This window comes from Notolepis coatsorum (genome assembly GCF_963971535.1).
Source record: "Notolepis coatsorum genome assembly, chromosome: 18".
NCBI classification, from domain to species: domain Eukaryota; kingdom Metazoa; phylum Chordata; class Actinopteri; order Aulopiformes; family Paralepididae; genus Notolepis; species Notolepis coatsorum.
This window is the reverse complement of record NC_140182.1, coordinates 100,206,815-100,226,907: the sequence shown is the minus strand read 5'-3', so window position 1 is coordinate 100,226,907 and position 20,093 is coordinate 100,206,815. Positions and strand designations below refer to the sequence as shown.

Here is a 20,093-nt window from a genome sequence, read left to right as displayed (position 1 = left end):
TGTATCGTGCGGTTAAGGTTCTACAGTGACCAGCATCTCCAACGCTTCCTCGTATTAGCTAGAGTTCTTATCCAGGCTGGGCTGACCACATGGCGCTTTCACCCGAGGAGACCTAGACGAGAACCGTGTGGACATGTGCACTGGATTAATCTACCCGACGACTACATAGCCCTTTGCGGCTGGAATATATTTGCTTTGGTCCTGTGATTTATGGAGCGGATAATCGCCGACGCCTGCACGTGTTGGATTTACCCCGCGAGGAGTCAAGTCGAGTCGGCGCCTCAGAGAGCCTGAGGCCGACTAGCTTTCTTCACTGTGGAGCTACAGTCTACGGAGAACAGCTGTATTCGTCTGTGGATCAAGAGGCTACTGCACCTGGAGTCTCCTTAGTCATCGTTGACCAGACGTCCTACTACCGACAGATCTTCTACCCCTGCTGGCTTACAACCAGGGGGAACCCCTTCCAGTATCTCCCGCTATATTACTAGTGTACCATAGATATAGTTCCCTAAGATTCAGGTTGTATAATTACCTCCTGCGTGGCCAGAGAATGGACATTCATTATTGATTTGCCTACGCATATTCCTTTGCCTTACAAGTGCATTCAAAGAATAATGTAAAGTATGTTATGTACCCTTTGCTCCATTAAATACTTGATTGTACCTTTGTTTGGAACCGATTTCATTGTGGGAAGTGTTCATCATATTCATATATCGTGTACTGTATGGCCAGTAATTAAAGTACATAAAGCGGTAGTGGTTTAGTGATACCATACTTATCAATACAGTCAGGGAATTGTACCCCTCAGTTACAATTGGTCCTTCGAGCCGGATGGTAACTAGTGTAATATTAATATAGCGGTATTAATATTGACATGGCCTATGATGAACACTCCACAAAACGGTTCTCCTAAAGTAGATCGCCCGCAGCGTAGACGGCAGACACCTCAGTACTTAGAGGATTACGTTGCCAATATACTACCTAGCCTTCTACAGACGGTAAACGCGGAAAAAGTAGATAGTAAAATTATGTCCGACCCTATCGCCCAGGCTACCCCGCCAATAGAGGCCCTAGTGGGTTCTAACGTAACTGACCAAGCTCACGGTAGGGACCAGGAGGGACCTGACACGACTTTACCCCCCGCCAAGACCAAAGAAGTAGTCCCCGGAGAGCTCCAGGATAAAGACAGCTCTCCAGGGATGGAACTCTACCCGCTACAAGAAGAGGAGAGCACCCCGGAGATGGATCTCCAGGACTCGCCACAGGAGAACAGATCTCCAACGAGTACTGCCAGGAGCGGATCACCTCAACCAGCGTCTTCCCCCAGCGAGGCGGACAAGATGCTGGCACAGGCATTCCTCGCCAGCCTAGCAGCCTCAACAGAGCGCGATCGACTCCAAGCACAGACGCTTAGTGAGCGCGAACATTCTTCCATGGAAAGAGAACGCCTTCAAGCGCAGCAACGGAGCGACGAAGATCGTATACGTCTAGAGATTAGACGCCTTCAGGCGGAAGAGAATATGGTAAGAGACCGGGCCGAAGCAGAGCGCGCCGCCGCCGAAGCCCAGCGCGCCGCTGCCGGTGCCCAAAGAGAAGCGGAGCGCGCCGCCGCCGAAGCCCAGCGCGCCGCTGCCGGTGCCCAAAGAGAAGCAGAGCGCGCCGCCGCCGAAGCCCAGCGCGCCGCTGCCGGTGCCCAAAGAGAAGCGGAGCGCGACCTCGCTCTCACCAAGCGCGAAGCCGAGCGCGACCGATTACAAGCGCAGATAATGGAGCAGCTGATCATCAGGGCAACACCCCCTCCCTCCGCACGGGGTTCCAGGGCCTCGTCAAGACAAGGGTCAAGGGCACCCTCCCCTACCCGATCAAGCGACCCTGAGCCCGACCACCAGAGAGAGCCTATACCCCCCTCCGAACTCCTTCCCCGACCGGTCCACGCGAGGACCAGCTACAAGGAAGAAACGGTCTACACCGCGGAGAGGCTAAATAGACGACTACAGGATCTAGAGGACCTGCCAGAGCAAGAAGAAGAGGGAGAGGAGGAGAGTCAAGCCCGACAGCAGCACAGAACTCCACAGGACCAGGAGGTCCAGTACAGCCCAGGCTCTACCCCCGCGGCTCTGCGCTACAGACCCCCGACTCAATTCACGGGTGAGCTTGACGCACGACCAGCCCCGAGGAATAGCACCTGGATACGCGGGCCATGGTACCCAGCAGGTACCAGCCCACCAAGAGGCGTAAGAGGAGACTCGCCTAGGAGGCCTCTCTTCCAACGCTCACCGATGTGCCAGCCATCCATGGCATCATACATTGGCACACCGACGTTTCCGGACTTCACCCACGAGAACAGAGCACAGTACACGGAGCTACGAATGTGCTTAGAGACAATGATGTCCGATGTAGCTGACGAACCGTACAAGTATGCTATCCTACTGAAGCACCTCAAGGTGCCCCGAGCGCACAATATAGCGCTGGCCTATGTGAAGTGAGGGCCGGGTGCTCTTATCATCGTACATCATCTCACCCACCTCTCTTCCTCCCTTTTTTATTTTTGTGTCTATCAGCTGCTGCTCGACAGTTTGACCCCAAGCTGACCGACCAGGACTACAGCGAAACTGTCAAGAAGTGGCTTCGTTATGCGCCAGACCGGGAGGGAGGCATCTCAAGGAACCGAAGTGACCCAAACTTAAGTCAAGCGAACCAGAGTCAAACTTAGGGTACCCCAGCACAGCACAGCACACCACACACTGTTTCCCTGGTTCATACAGTACAAGGAATTACCCTGGCATCTACTTGAATGACTTATGCTGCTTCAGCCTGTTCTTGGAACCGAAGTGACCCAAACTTAATTGTCAAGCGAACCAGAGTCAAACTTAGGGTACCCCAGCACAGCACAGCTACCCCAGCACAGCACAGCACACACTGTTTCCCTGGTTCATACAGTACAAGGAATTACCCTGGACACTGTTCTTCCATGGACGGCATCTACTTGAATGACTTATGCTTCAGCCTGTTCTTGCAGTGTTTATTTTTTTTATTTGTAATTTTAACCTTTATTTACCCAGGGTAGGTTCGCTGAGCACAGATGCTCTTTTTCAGCTACGCCCTGCTTCACATTCACAGAGTTCCATTCACACCTGGGAGCTGCCCAGGCCTAACAAAATTAATAGTTGGTTTCAGGTTGCCGACCGACCCTGCCGATTTAGGTGCGACCCAATATATTTTATGAGTTTTTAGAAAAAATTATAAAAAAAAAAAAAAATCCTTTTTTATTTTATTTTTTTTTAATAAAGTTTCATAGAAATCTTAGTCAAACATTTAGTATTATGGATATTAAACATGCTGGCAGAGTACATGCATCCATGTTGTTGTGAACATTTTAATTAAATAAAGAAATTCCCTACCCTACCTACCATGGCCAAACTGACAACCAACCTGAAACCAACTATTAATTTTGTTAGGCCCCAGTACAACCACAGTCTGACACTGTTGGCCACTGAGCAACTCCACTGGAGCAGTTGGGGGTTTAGTGCCTTGCTCAAGGGCACTTCAGCGGTTGGTGTTAAGGGTATGGGAGAGAGTTATATGGGAGAGAGTTATAGAAACATTAGGGGTGTAACGGTACACAAAATCCACGGTTCGGTACGTACCTCGGTTTTGAAGACACGGTTCGGTATTATTTTCGGTACAGTGGGGGGGGGGGGGGGGGGTAATCCAAAAAAAATTGCTTTTCATTTATCTATTTATTTAACTGTATTAAACAATATAAAACGAATTGGCCATAATTGACTGAGCAAACTAATGCTTACTGCTGTAACCTACTAATAACACTTAAGTAAATCTGAAGATTATTATATAGCAGATGCCTTGGAGGATAAGTCGTGGACAACTGTAGATCATCTAAGCTCCACTGTGTTTAAATTCAAATCCTATGCCATTGTTTATATTTAACCCTTGTGTCTGAAAACTAAAGTATTATACTCTTATTAGGGGACTAAATTGAAAAACTCCATAAAAAGATTATGTTGAAATAATTTCCCACTTTCTTTTCCATAAATATTTTATTCAACTTCAGCCCTGGTCATAACCATTTTTTATATTATTTTTGTAATGAAATACTCCCACTTTTCTGAAAAGAGTTGTTAAATATGACAAAAAAAGAATATGTGGTGGTTATGATCGGGCTGAAGTGGAATAAACAATTCATGAAGAGTAAAAAAAAATACAAGATAATTAAAAGATTATGCCACATATTATGTTGGCTCATCACTGCAAAGTTATCAAACAAATACGAATCTGATCAGACACAAGGGTTAAGTTGTTGTTCCCTTTCTAATTTCCTCAAACATCTAGTCTAGTTAATGTGATCAATATTATTTGACAATTGATGCTTTTTGTTGGACATTTCAGTCAGTAGTGAGCTCATACTTTGAGCTCATAAATTTATAGTTAAAATGATTGCAATCTTGTCTTCGTTGTGCATGAATGCGTGTGCTCACCACACACAATATGTGTGTCACTATTCTGGCAGTGGCTATATTGTTAATGAAAGCCTGTTATAAGGTCTGTTATTTGTTTTTTGTAAAGTTTTAGTCACTGGAAGTTCTGATACCCTAGAAAAAAAAAATTTCATTTTAAAAGCCATGTTGTCATTTTTGTTCACACATTTTTGGAAATATGGTCATATAAGAATTGTATTATTATTTATTTAACAATAGTGTGTTTAACAGCAGGAAAAAAACATGTAATGTTATGATGTATACATATCAGCAGCAATATTTTAATGTAAAATGTACATTAATCAGTATTGATTCCTTAACTTTACAAGTTACAAGTAGATGTACAAGTTACAAATGTACAAGTAGAGTACCATTTAGATTATGGTTGAATAAACATTGATGTCTAACATTGATTCAATATAAAATCAACTAAAATGTGCATGTAGATTACCATTTAGATTATGGTTGAATAAACATTGATGTCTAACATTGATTCAATATAAAATCAACTAAAATGTGCATGTAGATTACCATTTAGATGATGGTTGAATCAACATTGATATAGTATCAGCTATGGTTGACACCTAACGTTGATTCAACGTTAGGGTCATAGACAACGATCTATATAATTTAGATGTCAGGCTTCAACATAGATTCAATATTTCTGCTGAACCCTATTTCAACGTTGATTCACAAATTGTTTGCTATCTGGGTGCTCACTACCAGAAACTACGACAAGTCTTGACAGACATGGAGCAGCAAGGGATAATCCGAAAATCAGTGAGTGATTATTAGGGATGTCCCGATCGCCTTTTTTTGCTTCCGATCCGATCCCGATCATGTGATTTTAAATATCTATCGATCCGATCGTTTCCGATCCGATCTTTCACATTAGTAATCAATTTTGACGCATTTGTCAGAAACTGGCAGAGCGAGACAAGCCCATCTGTTGCCTATAGTCCGGGGCGCGAGAGCGGAGGCTTTTGTTATTACATTCACCCTGAGAAATGTGCTTCTGCTTCATATGAGAAATATTAAAAGTTTCAATATATGTTTGCACATTAGTATACATTCAGTGTTCGACTTACGTAATGTTCCATTCTGGTCTGAAACGCAGACGATAATCCTCAGTCACGTTATCCTCCAGGTGAAAAGTTAGTCTGAAAACTTCGCCTCCAGCCTGTCCTCCTTGCAAACATTGCAACTGGCTTGACTTTCTATTTTAAAATGCTTAGTTCCAAACCTCTGACATTAAGTCTAGCTGCTCAAGTCAGTGGATATTAACCGTGTTTCGGGAGCGACGTGTTGTACTGTTGTTGTGATGTGGTCGAGCGTGTAGCGTGTAGCGTCTAAATTAAAGGGGTGTTTGTTGCAACAGTGAAAATTAAAGGGGAATGTGTTTGTTGTGGACAATTATTCTGCTCTGTGTGACAATAAATACATTAATGATGATATATTATATGTAATTTAAAACCAAAACTAAGGCCTCCGTATGAGTTTAAGACGTGGACATGGTCATGTTTGTTGAATAAAATTTTTCTTTTTTTGACTGCCGATTTTTATTATTATTTTTTCCCGATCCCCGATCCTCTGAAAAGCACGTGATCGACGCCGATTCCGATCACGTGATCGGATCGGGACATCCCTAGTGATTATGCTTCACCGCTGGTGATGGTATGGAAAAAGGACGGTAATCTGAGGATCTGCACCGATTTCCGATGGTTGAATGCGAGAACACTCAAGGACGCCCATCCTCTTCCACATCAGTCGGACTGTCTGGCCGCCTTGGGAGGGAACACCTTCTTCAGCACGATGGACTTGACGTCCGGCTTCTACAACGTTCCCATGGCTGAAGAGGATAAGAGATATACAGCGTTCACTACACCGATAGGCCTGCATGAGTATAAAAGAATGCCGCAGGGACTGTGCAATAGTCCTGCCTCATTTATGCGCATGATGCTGAGTATATTCGGGGACATGAACTTCAGCAGCCTGTTATGCTATCTGGACGACCTACTGGTCTTCGGATCAACAGAAGAGGAGGCGTTACAAAGACTGGAGGTCGTCTTCCAGCGACTGCGAGACCACAATCTCAAGTTGAGTCCGAAAAAGTGTCATCTGATGAGGTCGTCTGTCAAGTTTCTGGGCCATATCATAGATGGTAGCGGAGTGGCTGTGGATCCTGCGAAGGTGGAAGTCATATCCAGCATGTCTAGGACAGATCTGATGGAAGAAGACGGGTGCACACCCTCAGTACGGAGGATTAAATCCTACCTGGGAATGGTCTTCTTCTATCAGCACTTCATCCCTAATTGCTCTTCCATCGCCAAGCCGCTATTCGCTCTGACTGGGAGAGGAGAGGAAGGATGAAGGTGAAGGTGAAGGCGGGAACATTCAGGAGACTGGGACCCGATGACTGGACTTCAGAGTGTGACGTCGCCTTCGTCAGTCTAAGAGAGAGTCTGCTGGACTGTGTGGTTCTGGCGCATCCTGATTTCTCACGTCCCTTGATTCTGTCAACCGATGCTTCTTTGGACGGGCTCGGAGCGGTGTTGTCACAAGTACCAGCTAGTAGTAGATAGATAGTAAAGCGCGCCCCATAGCTTTCGCAAGCAAGACCCTGAGCAGTTCTCAGAAGAATTACCCAGCCCATCGGGTCAAGTTTTTGGCACTGAAGTGGAGTGTGTGCGACAAGTTTAGCCATTGGCTGAAGGGCAACTCCTTCACTGTATGGACGGACAACAATCCACTCACTTATATAATGACCAAGCCTAAACTCGACGCTTGCGAACAACGGTGGGTCGCAAAGCTTGCTCCTTATATGTTCAGCCTGAAGCACATCGCAGGAATCAAGAACGTGGTGGCTGATGCTCTCAGTCGGGATCCGTTTGCCAAGACGGTTGGGCGCCGACTGGTCACTGAGTCCTACGGCAATCTGCTCGCCGAAGCAGGTGAGGTTGGAGTGAACGGAGTTCAAGATGCTTTCCGTTTAAGGGTCCAGTGTCAACGGGCGGAGAGGTCAGAGCGCGTCGCTGTGATGCAGTCCCAGTGTTCGCCACCCTTGTGTAACAACGCTGTGAAGGCGGTCCTTGATTCTCATGACCATTGGGATGCAGCTGCAGAGTCCAGGGCAACAGAGTTGGTCCAAACCGTTCAACATCTTGTTCCACCGGGACAGGATTCGCTGCCTGCCTTTTCTCTGGCAGAGCTTCAGAGGAGCCAAGAGAGTGACCCTGACATATTAAGGGTCACGTCTTTTCTGACTCGACAGAGGAGGCCGTCGAGGCGAGAGAGAGACGGTCTGGGCGCGAGTGCTCTGGTGCTGATCAGACAATGGGAGAGACTGAAGGTCACTGATGGAGTGCTCTATAGAGTCACTAAGGATCCGTTGAGCAAGCAGAGGAGGCTTCAGTTCGTCTTGCCCCGGAGTCTAGTGGACAAGGCCTTGCGGGGCGTACATGACTTAGCTGGACATCAAGGGCAGGCAAGGACGATCTACCTGACAAGACAACGCTTCTTTTGGCCGAGGATGGAGCGTCAAATTAAATGTGAAGTGCTGCCAGAGGTGCATTTTGGCCAAGACTCCAGATCCGTCTGCCAGGGCTCCACTTGAGAGTATAAGGACCTCCGCTCCCATGGAACTAGTGTGTTTAGACTTCTGGAGTGCAGAGGATAACAATCAGCGTTCAGTGGATGTCCTTGTCCTGACAGATCATTTCACGAAGTTGACACATGCCTTTCCCTGCTCAAATCAACAAGCGAAGCAAGTTGCGAAGAAGTTGTGTGATCACGTATTCTGTGTATATGGATTTGTGAAGCGCATACATACGGATCAAGGAGCGAACTTCGAGAGCGAGCTCATTGCGGAACTGCTTAGATTGTCGGGAGTCTCCAAGTCACACACTAACGCCTACCATCCCATGGGGAACAGAGGGACTGAGAGGTTTAACAGAACCCTGGGAGGCATGATCCGTTCACTGCCGCTGAGGGAGAAGGCCAGGTGGCCTCAGCAAATACAGACCCTGACATTTGCGTACAATGCGACGGTGCATGAGACAACTGGGTATGCACCCATCCACCTAATGTTTGGGCGGGTTCCGAGGCTCCCTGTTGATGTGATGTTCAGACAGGTTCTGCGTGACCCAGTGGTTGTTGACTACAGCAGTTATGCGACGACGCTTATGTCCCACCTCCATGAAGCAGCAGACGTTGCTCGGAGACATGCCGTCAAGGAGCAAGACAAGCAAGCCAGAGGTTACAACCGTAAAGTCAAGGGGATCTGCTTGAACGTGGGAGACAGGGTGCTCCTTGCAAACAAAGGCGAGAGGGGGAAGAAGAAACTTGCGGACAAGTGGGAACCAACAGTCTATACTGTCATGGACAGCAACCCACAGACATGTCTACAAGCTGGAAGATGACAAGGGGAAGGCGAGAGTAGTGCATCGCAACCTTATTCTGGATATCAGCTTCCTACCCATAGAGACTCCTGATGGGGACGCACCGGTGACTGAGGACAGTCTTGGAGAATCAGAGGACGGGTCTCGGTTGGGTCTCGTCAACTCTCTGGAGGAAGAGAGAGAATCAGAGGACGGGTCTCAGAGGGGTCTCGTCAACTCTCTGGAGGAAGAGGAAGGTTTGGAGGATAGGACGGGCGCATGGGTGTTGAGTGGGGCTGAAGAAGCTACCAGTCATGGCTCCTGTGACGTAGCTGATGCGGACGAAGATCAGTCTGATGTGGACCAGAGTCTGCGAAGTGTACCAGGGACGGTGTCGGTGGTTGATGCAAGTAGTGCCCAGTCCTCCAGACCAGTGTCTACAGTTGACACATCAGACACAGTGCCAAGGGTCCCGACCATTATTCCTGTAGTCATTCCGGCTATTATTGAATGGGACAGAGACTGCCGAACACCCACACTAAGGGGCACAGAGGGTGTAGTCAGGACACGGGCTGGCAGGGTGGTTAAGAGAGTCGATTGTTTGATAGAGACAATGGTTTAGAGGCCGTTCAGTTGGTAGGAGGTCCCAGTCTCTTCTCGCTCTGTCCTAGGCGTTCTGTGCTATCTCTTTCAGTTTTTTTTGTTAATAAATTTTTTTTTATCTTGCACTGTGACACTGTAAGTGGCGTACTTACCACATGTGCTCACAGATGAGATATGGGACTCGAGTAGGCCGGGTAGTTTGGTGTACAAGGCACCGAGTGATTCTAGGAGAAACATAGGACCGATCATCTTTTTGTTTTCTCTGAACCTGTTTGACAGGTAGCTTCTAGCTGATTCTGGAGATATGTTTCTTCATGTAAACCTGTGCCGGTTCTGACGTAGTGTTGGAGGTCCCTGTTAGTGTGTCCTGTAGGTTTGGGATTTTAGCGGAATTCAGGGGGGGAGTATGTAGCAGGTATATATAAAATATACTGTTATGTATTCCACGAAGAATCCCTCCCTCACGTTTTATTTTAATTTGTTTTATTATTTTTTATTCTCAAAGTCTTTTATTTTGAAATCGTCACTTCCTGCCGAAGTGACGTATTTCCCCTTGCGCTTCCCCCTTCACGCCAGATTGTCTGGGTGCTGGAAGGGGTAAGATGGTCGTTCAGTGTCTGTAAATATATCTGGTCTAAAAGAACGTATGATGGTTTAAATATTGTAAATAAGTTACCGGGCAATGAACCGGGTTGTGTATAGTGGTAGCCGTGTTAATAATGAGCAATTCTGTACTTGTTGTGATGTGGTTTAGCTGTGGTGGCGAACTGTTGTAAGGACACATGTGATTGAGTTAGTAGTAATGGCTGAGCAAAGTGTGTAGGCCGCCCGGTCTGAAATGTGACCTGATATTTCCCCATTGCAGCATGTGAGCTGTTGACGCCATCTGCTGGCCAATGTTAAATATGTGCCTGTCTGGATGTCTCAACAGGTAATTGGAGATATCTTATTGTTTATTTTGTATTATTTCATTGTATTGTTTCATTTTAATGTGATATCTCGGTGATTGATTCTAAACACCAGATTGTCTGGGTGCTGGAAGGGCATGTGAGCTGTTGACGCCATCTGCTGGCCAATGTTAAATATGTGCCTGTCTGGATGTCTCAACAGAAATAAATGCTGAAAATGGATCACGGCCTGTCTTAACTTCACATACACGACTGACATTAAAGAGAGTGGCCTTAAACCAGCTACATGTGCTCACTTTGTAATAACTACCCACTGGCCCACAGTTAAGATGGCAGACTGCCAGGACCAATCCATCTACAATGTTGGCTCCAGTATCCACCATCCAGCTACTCATTCCATCTTCCAACAATCTCCACAACTGCAGGCTCAGAGGTCTATAACTGGAGCTCCTCAACGCACTGTCACTCCCCAGTGTCTCCCCAAGTATCTCTCTGTTTCCACATGCATATGGTTAGATGTTGAACAACCAGCCACTGATCTCATGTGCCATCGGAGGACCTGGTTTTTCAGACGGAGCACATTTCTATGCACTAGTGTTGTTTGGCTTTCTGCCCTGTGTGTATTATCTGGGTCAACTGCAACTGTGTTGGCTTTATTCTCTCCAGGGCAGCAGCATTTTCCTTGCTTCTTGTTTATTTCCTCTCCCCAGCCATTATGTATGTTTGTATCTTTCCTGTCCCTGATTCCCATTCTTTGTGTTTTAGTATAGGTACGTTTTTGTGAACAGGTAGTATTTTTAGTTCCCATTGTCTACTTGCATGGCCCACGCGGTGGTCCTCTGGGGTAGAGGGCACACCGGGGACTGGAGCCACATTACCATGTACCCCGTTTCTGATCAGTCACCAAGCAGATCTTTACTTTACAGAGCTGTACGTTTAACAATTGCGGCGCTAGTAACTGTGTGTACGTCACGGAATTTTGTCTCACTGTTGTCTCTTGCTCAGTGCTGGTAGGTAAGAGTGCTGCCCCCGTTTCCCATAGACTGCTGCAGTTACATGAGATGTCCCAACACCATCTCAGCGCTAACGATTTGCTGTTAGTAAGCTGACTCATTAGGAGATTTCCTACCCTATATCCTATTTGTTGACACTTTGTATTAAAATTATTTCCAAATAAAGATTTACCTTCATCAATTGTGTTGTTGTGTTGGTGTGCGGGAACCTGCAGATCAAGTTTTTCCTCAAATGACGAGATGTTTTCTGAGTGTTGTGCCAATTCCCTTCCTGGTCATTGTGCTGTACTGTTGGTCTGGGGGGAGGGTGTATTGTACAGTATGCCTCCTCTGATACTCACCAGCCGCTTCTTTTCACCTGATAGCAAGGAGTTTCACTTGGAGAGCGTATCGCGAGTGGAGATCCCGTCCAACCAGTAGGAGCCGCTAATTCAACGACCAGGACTAATACCCTCACTGGCTTCCCACCCATGAACACTGCCAATCAATCAATCAAATGTATTTGTATAGCACATTTAAACATGACACTGTCAACCAAAGTGCTTCACAGTGAGTCGTGCAGCAAAAAAAATAAAGTATTCCTAAAGTATAAATAAACAGAAAAATATAAACAACCAACAGACAAAAAAAGAAAACAGAACAACAGTTTTGAGCTATAGATTTAAAAGACTCGATGAGGGGGCAGACTTGATGGGGATGCTGTTCCAGAGGTCAGGGGCTGCCTGGAACATCTGACCAAGCCAGAGGTAGTACCGCTGTCAGGAATATAACCTGGGTGTCTGCAGTGGTAGACCTCTGTCTCTACACACTACCCAGATGGCCCGCCCCCAACTTTTTTTTTATGACCAACCATTTCATCCATTTTCGACCATCATTTGAAATGAAAGTCGCTCTGCAATGATTTTCAAGACTAAATAGTTTGGCGGAATGAATGACACATGAGTAATAAAAGTACTGTGGTCTTGTATACTTTTAAGGCTGGGTCTCTCTTGGTATGCATGACAAAGCTATGAGACTAAACAAGGAAGTAGGTAATTATACAGTTTATAAATAGTTCCTCCTCTGTATAACTTGAGCTCAAAGGGGGGGGGGGGATAATGACATAATGACATTGACGCTAATACCATTTCATTTCTGTACTGTCCCCTAAAACTCGAGCACCACTGATGAAGCACAACACTCGATGGAGTACTTTTTAAACGCTTATCTAATTTCATGTTTCCCCCTGGTGACAATTTCCATTCCAGTAGCCCCTTTCGTGACTGTGATGCACCGAGTGAATCCACAGTCACATGCTCCTCAATAGGAAACCAACGTATGTTGACCATGAAGGACTGGTTCTGGCCGAACCGTTCGTTATACAGGTATCACAGAGACCTTTCAAATGTACTCACAGTTGCACGAGGGTTTCGGACAGAGATACGGGATGGTTTGAAAGCTCGGCGTTGCTAATAAACATTTTAAATATTTATTATAAACTGGTCAACACTGCATTATTTCCGGCGTTGGGTGCACGATGCGCATGCGCTGTGATCACAGCGCAGGCGCACCAGGCAGCCAACGCCGGAAATAACGCCGTTTTGAGCAGTGTTGACCAGTTTATAAAGAATATATTTAAAATGTTTATTAGCAACGCCGAGCTTTAAAACCATCCCGTATCTCTGTCCGAAACCCTCGTGCACTGTGAGTACATTTGAAATGTCTCTGTGGTACTTGTATAACGAACGGTTCGGCCAGAACCAGTCCTTCATGGTCAACATACGTTGGTTTGCTATTGAGGAGCAAGTGACTGTGGATTCACTCGGTGCATCACAGCCACGAAAGGGGCTAGGTTACCCAGCTGTGTATCCGCATACTAGTAGCTGGAGTCGCCACTGCCAGTCGTTATCTCCTGTGACAGTCTAGTGGCGGTTGGCTAGAGGGTGTGCGTTTGTGATTCCACTACGCAAGACCACATAGAGACGGTGAGTACACTGCTATGAAGATGCTCTGAACTTAGCGTAACAATTATATTTCAACTCGAGTTGATACTTGTATGTGTAGTTTGTGTGTACAGTATATCATTGGGCTTCGCGCTCACACGTCCCCTTGCATGTTGCAACCTGCTGCTGCTAGCGGTGAGGTAATAATAATACGAATAAGTTGTCCCACCCCCTCCTCCTCGATCTGGGGAACAAACGTGCACATATTTTTTTGTCATTTTGACAACACATTTAGGAAGATAAGATATCCTTCAGTTTGCTCAAGCTTTATGGAGGGAATCGCATGAGAAAAAAAGTGTCGCGGAATGAAGGAAAAAAAGAACTGTATTATTGTATTTTAACGTTACATCAGTCAACAAGTGCAATGATGACTCCCGTGTGTCAATGCACATTTAGCTAGGTTTGAAAATATAATGGACAGCATACATGTTGTTGAACTGCCAAGGTATGAGAACGTGAACAAATGACCAAAAGGTTATCTATGCATTACTGTTAGAGCCTTTTTTTTCTTTCTATTTGGCGGTTTTTCAACATAGGATACAGAGACGCCAATGGGATCAAGAGCATGAGAACAAGAAGAAGATTGATGGCCATATTTATTTAAGAGTTGGCTGACTGACTCCATGCTTTTATTGCCCCCTTTCTGCGCATGCATTCGTATAATTTCAATTTGAAGTAAACCTCCAGGAATTTGGGTCGATGTACTTGTTTTACTTACAGTGTTTCTTTTTTTTATATCCACTTTTTCTCCTCTTTCTATTTTTCTCCCATCCCAATTCCGCTGTGCCAATTCTCCCCTCCCCTGTCTTGAACGTTGCTCGCATATGCCCCCCACTGGCCGGTTGTAGCCAGGGAGGATAGAAGCCTTGCATCACGCGAGGAGGCAGCCTGTCACATCTTTTCACCTGCCAGCGCAGACTCTCAGTGGTGAGGTGTAACGTGTGGGAGGCTCATACTACCCCCGCCATTTCCTGTCTCTGCTGTGCAGGCGTCCCCAACCGACCTGTAGGAGTCGCTGTCCACAACGTCCAAATTGCCACCCATCGACTTCCACCCGCTAACTCTGCCAATTGAGTTAGTATGACGGCCGGCCCAAGCCGGAGGCAACGCCAGCCGGAGTCGAACCCGGTGTCTCTTGCGTTGGTGACAAGCACAATGTCCGCTGCGCCACCCAGCCGCCGATTTACTTGCAGTGTTTCATAGATTTATTAGCGGTGGCCTGCCGAGATATCAAACCGGCCCACCACAAATACATCTCCCAAACTGATCATCAATAATATGCCTTGTCTTGCATGAACACCTTATTTTCCACCGCTCCAGCTGTGTATATTGCCAGTCCCCGCTTGATGCAATAACACATTAATTATGTCTTCTCTGGCATGGACACAGTTTTTTCCCCACTGTTCCAGCTGTGTACCAGTATATTGACCGTCCCCTCTTGATACAATAATACATTAATAATGTCTTGTCTCGCATGAACACAGTCTTTTCCACGCCCCCAGCTGTGCCTGTCCCCTGCTTGCCACCACCACAGACAACCGAAGAACCTGTGAGAAACACTCACGTCTGTCTCAGTTTTCCTCGCAGAGGTGATTTTATTTATACATTGGCTCATCTTATCCCATTCTCCTAGTGCTCGGCTGCATAACTCCAGCTGTTTGCTTTATGGCTGCTTGCGTCACTATTATTAGAATACGGTAGATAGATGCAGCATATTCCCACACCTCTGTCTCTCTTTGCACTGTGTGCGTGAGTAATGGTTTCTGAGGAATTCCAAATCCTTGCACAACTTGTTCTTTAGTTCTGTACTATTCTGGTAGAGCTAATGGTGCAGTCCAATATCTGGCTAGCGCTTGCTAGCCAGGCATTTCCTCAAAAATTAAAACAGGATTTGCCCTGCCTAAGATGTAAACAGATGACTGGCGCTGGCGGTCTGCTTGCAGGAAACAAGGCAGACTAAGTTAGTGCTACAGTATCAGTTATGACTCAAAACACTTAATAATAATAACTTAGTTTTATATAGCGCCTTTCATAAAACCCAAGGTCGCTTTACATAGGGGGAAAAAATAACAAAAGTAACAAACATAGTGGACAGACACAACATACAAAGTGAGAAATTAGGGGTTAAAGGCCAAGTTGAAGAGGTGAGTTTTGAGGAGTTTTTTTAATGAGTCCAGAGTTGGGGCGTTGCGGAGTTCTGCGGGGAGGGAGTTCCAGAGGGTGGGAGCTGCCACACTGAAAGCTCTGTCCCCAAAGGTCCGCAGTCTGGTTCGGGGAATGGAGAGCTAACCAGTGTCTGTGGATCGCAGGGACCGTGACTGAGTGTGGGGGTGGAGGTGGTCAGTGAGGTACTGAGGTGCCAGAGTGTGGAGGGATTTGTAAGTGAGCAGGAGGGTTTTGTAGGTTATGCAGGATTTGATGGGGAGCCAGTGGAGGTGGATGAGGATAGGGGTGATGTGCTGCCAGGGTTTGCTGCGGGTGAGAACTAGGCTTGGGCGGTATCATTTTTTTCATACCGTCATACCTTGCATGACTTTCATTTTCATCAGCGTGCGGGGGGGGGGGGGGGGGCGGAGCTAACAATATACTCGTTATCACCATACATAACGCTTATATTGAAACACGTTGACATTAGGGCCGTTCTTTCAACCTAAAAGTGCACTTTCTTCAACCTCAAACCTAAATTCCTTAGAAACCCGTGTTACCAAGTAAACAAATCACGGAACGATAGCCAGTTAGCCCGCACCAGCCTAGTACTACCAACGTTAGCTCCCAGAACGATAGCCAGTTAGCCCGCACCAGCCTAGGCTACTAACGTTAGCTCCCAGAACGATAGCCAGTTAGCCAGCACCAGCCTAGTACTACTAACGTTAGCTCCCAGAACGATAGCCAGTTAGCCCGCACCAGCCTAGGCTAGTACTACTAATGTTAGCTCCCAGAATGATAGCCAGTTAGCCTGCACCAGCCTAGTACTACTAACGTTAGCTCCCAGAACGATAGCCAGTTAGCCCGCACCAGCCTAGTACTACCAACGTTAGCTCCCAGAACGATAGCCAGTTAGCCCGCACCAGCCTAGGCTACTAACGTTAGCTCCCAGAACGATAGCCAGTTAGCCAGCACCAGCCTAGTACTACTAACGTTAGCTCCCAGAACGATAGCCAGTTAGCCCGCACCAGCCAGGTACTACTAACGTTAGCTCCCAGAACGATAGCCAGTTAGCCAGCACCAGCCTAGTACTACTAACGTTAGCTCCCAGAACGATAGCCAGTTAGCCAGCACCAGCCTAGTACTACTAACGTTAGCTCTCAGAACGATAGCCAGTTAGCCCGCACCAGCCTAGGCTAGTACTACTAATGTTAGCTCCCAGAATGATAGCCAGTTAGCCTGCACCAGCCTAGTACTACTAACGTTAGCTCCCAGAACGATAGCCAGTTAGCCCGCACCAGCCTAGTACTACCAACGTTAGCTCCCAGAACGATAGCCAGTTAGCCCGCACCAGCCTAGGCTACTAACGTTAGCTCCCAGAACGATAGCCAGTTAGCCCGCACCAGCCTAGGCTAGTACTACTAATGTTAGCTCCCAGAACGATAGCCAGTTAGTCCGCACCAGCCAGGTACTACTAACGTTAGCTCCCAGAACGATAGCCAGTTAGCCCGCACCAGCCTAGTACTACCAACGTTAGCTCCCAGAACGATAGCCAGTTAGCCCGCACCAGCCTAGGCTACTAACGTTAGCTCCCAGAACGATAGCCAGTTAGCCAGCACCAGCCTAGTACTACTAACGTTAGCTCCCAGAACGATAGCCAGTTAGCCCGCACCAGCCAGGTACTACTAACGTTAGCTCCCAGAACGATAGCCAGTTAGCCAGCACCAGCCTAGTACTACTAACGTTAGCTCCCAGAACGATAGCCAGTTAGCCAGCACCAGCCTAGTACTACTAATGTTAGCTCCCAGAACGATAGCCAGTTAGCCCGCACCAGCCTAGGCTAGTACTACTAATGTTAGCTCCCAGAATGATAGCCAGTTAGCCTGCACCAGCCTAGTACTACTAACGTTAGCTCCCAGAACGATAGCCAGTTAGCCCGCACCAGCCTAGTACTACCAACGTTAGCTCCCAGAACGATAGCCAGTTAGCCCGCACCAGCCTAGGCTACTAACGTTTAGGGATGGGAATTGATCAGATTTTATCGATACGATTCCATTATCGATTCTGCTTATCGATACAATTCTTTATCGGTTCCCTTATCGATTCCTGATACATTTAAATAAATAAATTGGAAATGCAACAGAACTAAGCTGGTAAGAATAACAACATGCAACTTGACATTTCTGATCGTCATTTATCATTTATTGTTAAGCCCCCATGTCAGAAAAATACCAAAACTGTAAAAAAAATGTATTAACTATACACTTAAATAAAAGAATGTATTTGAGAACTAATTTAATCTATTGAACTGTAGTTGCATTCAACAGGTCGTTATTGCAAAAGAGAATTCGTTAGCTACATGCGTGGCGCTAACGTTATTGTTTTTAAATGCGCAACTGTCGGAAAAACCTGGCATCGATAAGAGGAATCGATAGTCACGGAGGCATGCGATTCCAGGAATCGGACAATTAGGAACCGGTTCCCAATCGATTCCGATTCTCGATTCCCATCCCTACTAACGTTAGCTCCCAGAACGATAGCCAGTTAGCCCGCACCAGCCTAGGCTAGTACTACTAATGTTAGCTCCCAGAACGATAGCCAGTTAGTCCGCACCAGCCAGGTACTACTAACGTTAGCTCCCAGAACGATAGCCAGTTAGCCCGCACCAGCCTAGTACTACTAACGTTAGCTCCCAGAACGATAGCCAGTTAGCCCGCACCAGCCTAGTACTACTAACGTTAGCTCCCAGAACGATAGCCAGTTAGCCCACACCAGCCTAGTACTACTAACGTTAGCTCCCAGAACGATAGCCAGTTAGCCCACACCAGCCTAGTACTACTAACGTTAGCTCCCAGAACGATAGCCAGTTAGCCAGCACCAGCCTAGTACTACTAATGTTAGCTCCCAGAACGATAGCCAGTTAGCCCGCACCAGCCAGGTACTACTAACGTTAGCTCCCAGAACGATAGCCAGTTAGCCAGCACCAGCCTAGTACTACTAACGTTAGCTCCCGGAACGATAGCCAGTTAGCCAGCACCAGCCAGGTACTACTAACGTTAGCTCCCGGAACGATAGCCACGTAACCCTCTGCTGGCGCATGCTGTGCACTACAATCAACTCCGTGTCAGTGTAATAGCAGTCTGTGACGTCACGGTATTGAGAATCATACCGGCGGGATTTCGAAATATCCTGGTATACCGTAATACCGTCATACCGCCCAAGCCTAGTGAGAACCCTGGCAGCTGAGTTTTGAACATACTGGGGGTTTTGCTTGGAACATCGGACAGGACCCCATTCCGTTATGTAACGTTACCAGTATTTGCTACCTGTATATTTAACCTATGACCTATTTGTATGAACCAGAGAAACCTCTGCTACTGCTGACTATGAAACAGGAAATACATAATACCTGCACCAAATCCAATTCTACCAGCTGTGTGGCAATAAAAGGAACTTGAAGTGACGTGGCTGAGGTTGGAGTGTTTTGGCTCTTGCCACCTATGCTAATAGACTTGATGTCCCTGACAGGCCACCAGACATCAAGATGAAGAGGAGAGACACGCCTATGTTTAAGCAGCAGTCGACCCCTTCCTTGGGAAAAGGCGAGTTAACATGTTGCGGTACCAAACATTAAAGGGATAGTACTGATTTTTGGACCTCTAGTCCTGTTACCTTACCTGTTGACAGTACAGCAACTTGCAATGGGCCTGGTCTACAAGATACACTACACCACTAAGGTACCCATGTACATGTCGAAATACTTCCCAAAGGTCAGTGAATACCATGACCACAAATCATGTTCAACCCAGATAAACAAGGGACTAAACACGTTTTGCAATTATGCCACATCAATGTGGAACGTTCTACCAAAAGCCGTAAAAAAAATGTGAATCCCTACCCACCTTCAAATCCGCTCTCAAAGAGCACCTACGGGAGGCTGCAATTCGAAACTGGCCCCCGTAAATGTCCAAAACCCACCCTCCCACCCCCTCCTAATGTACAGTTTCCCCCCCCTCGTATGTATATATTTTCTGTTAGGATCTCTGTTTAACAGTACTGTATATTTGCATATCTTGTATGTCACAAATGTAACAGCACTGTATGTCATAAACGTCATGATATATATCTGTATGTTGTGTATGTCATACATGTCACTAAGGGGGACCCTGCAGGGCTGTACGCTAAGCTTGTTCACTAGGGGCACACTTGCCCCTAAATGAGAAATTTAGAGGCAAAGAATATTTTTTAGGGGCACATTTTTAAATAACAATTTTACCATTATAGTGCAAAAAAATATGTTCCTCCTGCCTCATTACTGTGGTCCTTTTATTTAACATTTAAGTGCGTTTGTTTTCAGGTTTGTATCTTTTATAATGAACCAACTGAGAAAGTGTGTAAATCACTAATAGAACAAAAACAACAAACTGTGTGTGTGTGTGTGTGTGTGCGAGCGCTTGTAGTGCTCACCACAACACACACACACCATTGCATTAATCAGGAGGACAAGAAACTCTGCATACCTTTGTTTCACAATGAAAAGTGCTTTATAAATAAAATGAATTATTATTAT

The 20,093-nt window shown here is 46.3% G+C and overlaps 1 protein-coding gene across 3 annotated transcripts in view; it reads left to right on the top strand.

The window, feature by feature from the left end:
* The first annotated feature begins 13,257 nt into the window (after positions 1-13,257).
* ampd3b (adenosine monophosphate deaminase 3b) overlaps positions 13,258-20,093 on the top strand; it is a 76,560-nt gene continuing 69,724 nt past the window's right edge. Inside the window, exons 1-2 of one of the 3 annotated variants that reach the window (XM_084334687.1) lie at positions 13,261-13,360; positions 19,052-19,125. In XM_084334687.1, the coding sequence (XP_084190813.1) occupies positions 19,068-19,125 (58 nt within the window). In that variant the 5' untranslated portion in view covers positions 13,261-13,360; positions 19,052-19,067. Of the gene's footprint in view, positions 13,361-14,862; positions 14,968-19,051; positions 19,126-20,093 lie in introns of those variants that run through there. The other 2 variants (XM_084334688.1, XM_084334689.1) reach the window with 2 other exon arrangements.